This window comes from Gavialis gangeticus, unplaced genomic scaffold (genome assembly GCF_001723915.1).
Source record: "Gavialis gangeticus isolate Ggan-Ray unplaced genomic scaffold, GavGan_comp1, whole genome shotgun sequence".
Classification (NCBI taxonomy): domain Eukaryota; kingdom Metazoa; phylum Chordata; order Crocodylia; family Gavialidae; genus Gavialis; species Gavialis gangeticus.
This window is the reverse complement of record NW_017729024.1, coordinates 163,668,929-163,672,152: the sequence shown is the minus strand read 5'-3', so window position 1 is coordinate 163,672,152 and position 3,224 is coordinate 163,668,929. Positions and strand designations below refer to the sequence as shown.

General features: G+C 60.5%; 1 protein-coding gene across 1 annotated transcript in view; it reads left to right on the top strand.

The window, feature by feature from the left end:
* The window catches only part of APH1A (aph-1 homolog A, gamma-secretase subunit), a 23,491-nt gene that overhangs the window by 8,378 nt on the left and 11,889 nt on the right, over positions 1-3,224 (top strand). The window contains exons 3-4 of the mRNA XM_019518283.1: positions 2,555-2,628; positions 2,890-3,012. Coding sequence (XP_019373828.1) covers positions 2,555-2,628; positions 2,890-3,012 — 197 coding nt within the window. The remainder of the gene's footprint in view (positions 1-2,554; positions 2,629-2,889; positions 3,013-3,224) is intronic.

Below are 3,224 nucleotides of genomic sequence, written 5' to 3'. Positions count from 1 at the left end.
CCTGCTGCATGGGGCCTGCTCCTGCTAGGGCAGATCACACTCAGCACCTTTCTTGCTCGTGAGGCTTTATTTCCCAGTGGGTCAGTGAAGCAGTAGGGTGCTGGTCAGGGTCCCCAGCCTGGCTCCTTCCTGCACTGCTCCATGTGACTGTCACACTGGTGCTGGCTAAATTGACAAAAGGCATGGTGTGCTGGGGTTCCCGGCAGGTCCTGAGTTGCTTGCTTCAGACTTGTTCTCTGGAGGGGCAAAGCCAGCACAGTGCCAGCTCAGCCAGGCCTCCATGGCACTGAGAGATGAGCACCTACATGATACAGCTCATGCCACCTCCCGTCGTCCCTGCCTGGAGATGGGACTGGAGCACGTCCCTTGCTTCCAGCTGCTGGTGTGACCTGTGCATTAGGCACAGCTGGGACTTGGGCAGTTGAGCTAAGACGTGGCTGGACAGACCTTGGCCCCTCCCTGAATCTGGGGCTGCAGCAATGCTGCCCCATTGCTTTCTTCCCCAGCCCTCCTGTCTCAGAGTCAGCTCAGAGCTGGAGTCAGCACACTTGGGGAGAGAGACCTCTTGGGCCAAAGCGCAATGGTGGAAGCAGGTCTGCCACACTGGTCCTTGGGCAAGGAGCTCTGGAGGTGGCTGCACAAGCGACTGAGAGATCTCGTGGCCAAATCCTCAATGCAGGACAGTAGCAGTGAGGGCAAAATAGTTGACTGGGATAATGGAGAGGGGCTGGGGTGGCTGCTGTGGAACATGCGCTGTCTTGCTGTGGAGCATGTCCTTGCTCGAGGAGTTGGTGTCCCTGGAACCATCCCAGCTTCCCTGACTTCATAGATTTCATAGACATTTGGGCTGGAAGGGACCCCGGAGGATCATCGAGTCCAACCACCTGCCCCAGGGGCAGGAAGTCAGCAGGGATCATAGGATCCCAGCAAGATAAGCATCCAAATGCGTCTTGAAGGCGTTCAAAGTGGGTGCTTGAACCACCTCCGGCTGCAGTCTGTTCCAGGCCTTGGGGGCTCAGACGGTGAAGAAGTTCTTTCTTAGGTCCAGCATAAATTGGCTGGAGGCACTGCAGCCGGCTTCTCCCCTCCTGCTGACAGTTGGGCACCTGGATGGTCAGCAGATGTCAGTGGTGTGTATGCACACATGTCGTGCACCAGAGCCTGTCTGGCAGATAGAGCACTGGGTGGCATCTGAGCGGGAGGCAGCCTCTCATCTTGGTCTGCCCAAGCAGCTTAGGTCTGGCAAAGAGTGGTGAGCCAGTGCCACTAGGGAAGGGGCCTTGCTGGCGCCTGCTGCATCTTTACGTTTCTACCTCTGGTCTGGGCATTGGATATGTGAACCTGTGCTTTGCCTGAGGGCTGGCTGCCACCAGCACAATCCCTCACAGGGACCTGTGTCTTTATCCCTGGGGACGGGCTGCGGCCTCCTGGACAAGGCAGCTCTGTAGGTGTGATCCTGCTGTCCTGAACATGCATCCCTGCAGGGGGGTGCCTGGATGCTGGCAGGCTGGGCTAGGCTTCCATTTAAAGACCCAGCCCTGCTCTCCCCCCAACTCCAGGCACCATTGTCACAGGGGTGTGCCTTCCTGGCACATCTCCCAGCTGAGTGCACTTTGCTCCATGCTCTGACGATTGGGTGTTGCCCATGGAGCCCAGGCCAGCTGCCAGCCCAGCCCTGTATGGGGCAGAGTCTGGGCACTGCCTCCAGGGGGCCTGGGAGTGACACCTCCTGCCAGGCAGAGGCTGCTTCCTAGGCCGCTGAGCCTTGGTGCTTGCAGGCCTGGGTGCTGCACAGACATGTTGCAAGAGGCCATCCCTGCCCACAGCACTTGCAGCTTGTGTGGGCTAAGGGAGTACTGAGAGGGGGGGCTGTCTTCCTCTGGCTTACTCAGCTGGCCAGGGGTGGAGCCCAGGTGTCCAGAGTGCCCTTCTCTGCAGTGCCCTGGCTGGCAGTTTGTGACCATTGGGGGCGGGGGGAGTTGTGTGTGTGTGGTGCCCTGCTCTACCCAGTCCAAACCATCCAGGCAGAGAGGGAGGGTTCCCCTTCTCCCCTCTCTGCAGCACCTGGCTGGCAGTTTGTGATCATTTGGGGGGGGGGCAGGGTGCGCATGCAGCATCAAGCTTCTCCCCACCCAGGTGCTGGAGAGCCTGGGGCTGGCAGGACGTGTTCACACAGCCAGCATCCCTTGGCCTTTAGAACTACAGCATCATGAGGGAGCTCATGCATGCCTGCCTGTCTCCTGTGGCCCCTCCATCCTCACCAGTGTTGCTGCTCTCCAGGGCTCGGACCTATGGCCATCCAGTCACCCTCACTCTGCGCCCCCATTGGAGCTGCCTGGGGCGAAGGGTGGTTCCCATCACTGGTGCCCGGGGACCCTCCAGCCAGGCCTCAGTGGCAGCATTGGACAGGACTGTGGTGAGCACCTGGGCAGAAGCTGTGGCCATCCTGCCTGTGCCAGTGCCAAGGGGCAATCGGGAATAAGCGCCCCTTCCCACTGCAGTGTGGGGGCCTCGTCTGGGCTGGGCTCTGATGGGCACTGTCTCCTCTGCCCAGGAAGGCGATCGAGGGGCTGGTGGCGCTCAGTGAAGACGGCTGCTCCCCCCTTTCCATCCAGCAGATGGCATATGGTGAGTCCCGCCCCCTGGCTGGGGCACAGGGTTAGGGGGTGGCAGGAGCCTGGGATGCTAGAGGGGGAGGGGAAGGAGGGTGTTTCTCCCCAGGAGTCCCTTCAGGATAAGGGTAGGTGTGTGCAGAAGTCCTCAGCACAGTTTGGGGGCGGGGGTAGCAGGGTGGCTGTCTGCAGGGATGGTCCCTGAGGCATGGGCCCTCCCTTGGGGTGCTAGGGCCTCTGGCATCTCCAGCTCAGCACCATGCATCTGCCCCCACAGTGGCTGGCCTGGGCTTCGGACTCATGAGTGGTGCCTTCTCCATGATCAACCTCCTGGCGGATTCACTGGGGCCTGGCACCGTGGGTATCCATGGGGACTCGCAGCTCTACTTTTTGACCTCAGGTGAGAAGAAATGCCTGTTGCAGCTTCCCTCACCCCCCGCCCCCGAGTGGCTCAATGGCCTGGTCTCGGGTAAGAGACTGCCCTGCCCCTTGTCTTGCCGCTTCTGCACCCTGACCCCAACTGCACATCCCCTACCCCCTGAGAGCTCCATTTCATAGATTCATAGACACTAAGGCTGGAAGGGACCCCGGAAGATCGAGTCCAGCCCCCTG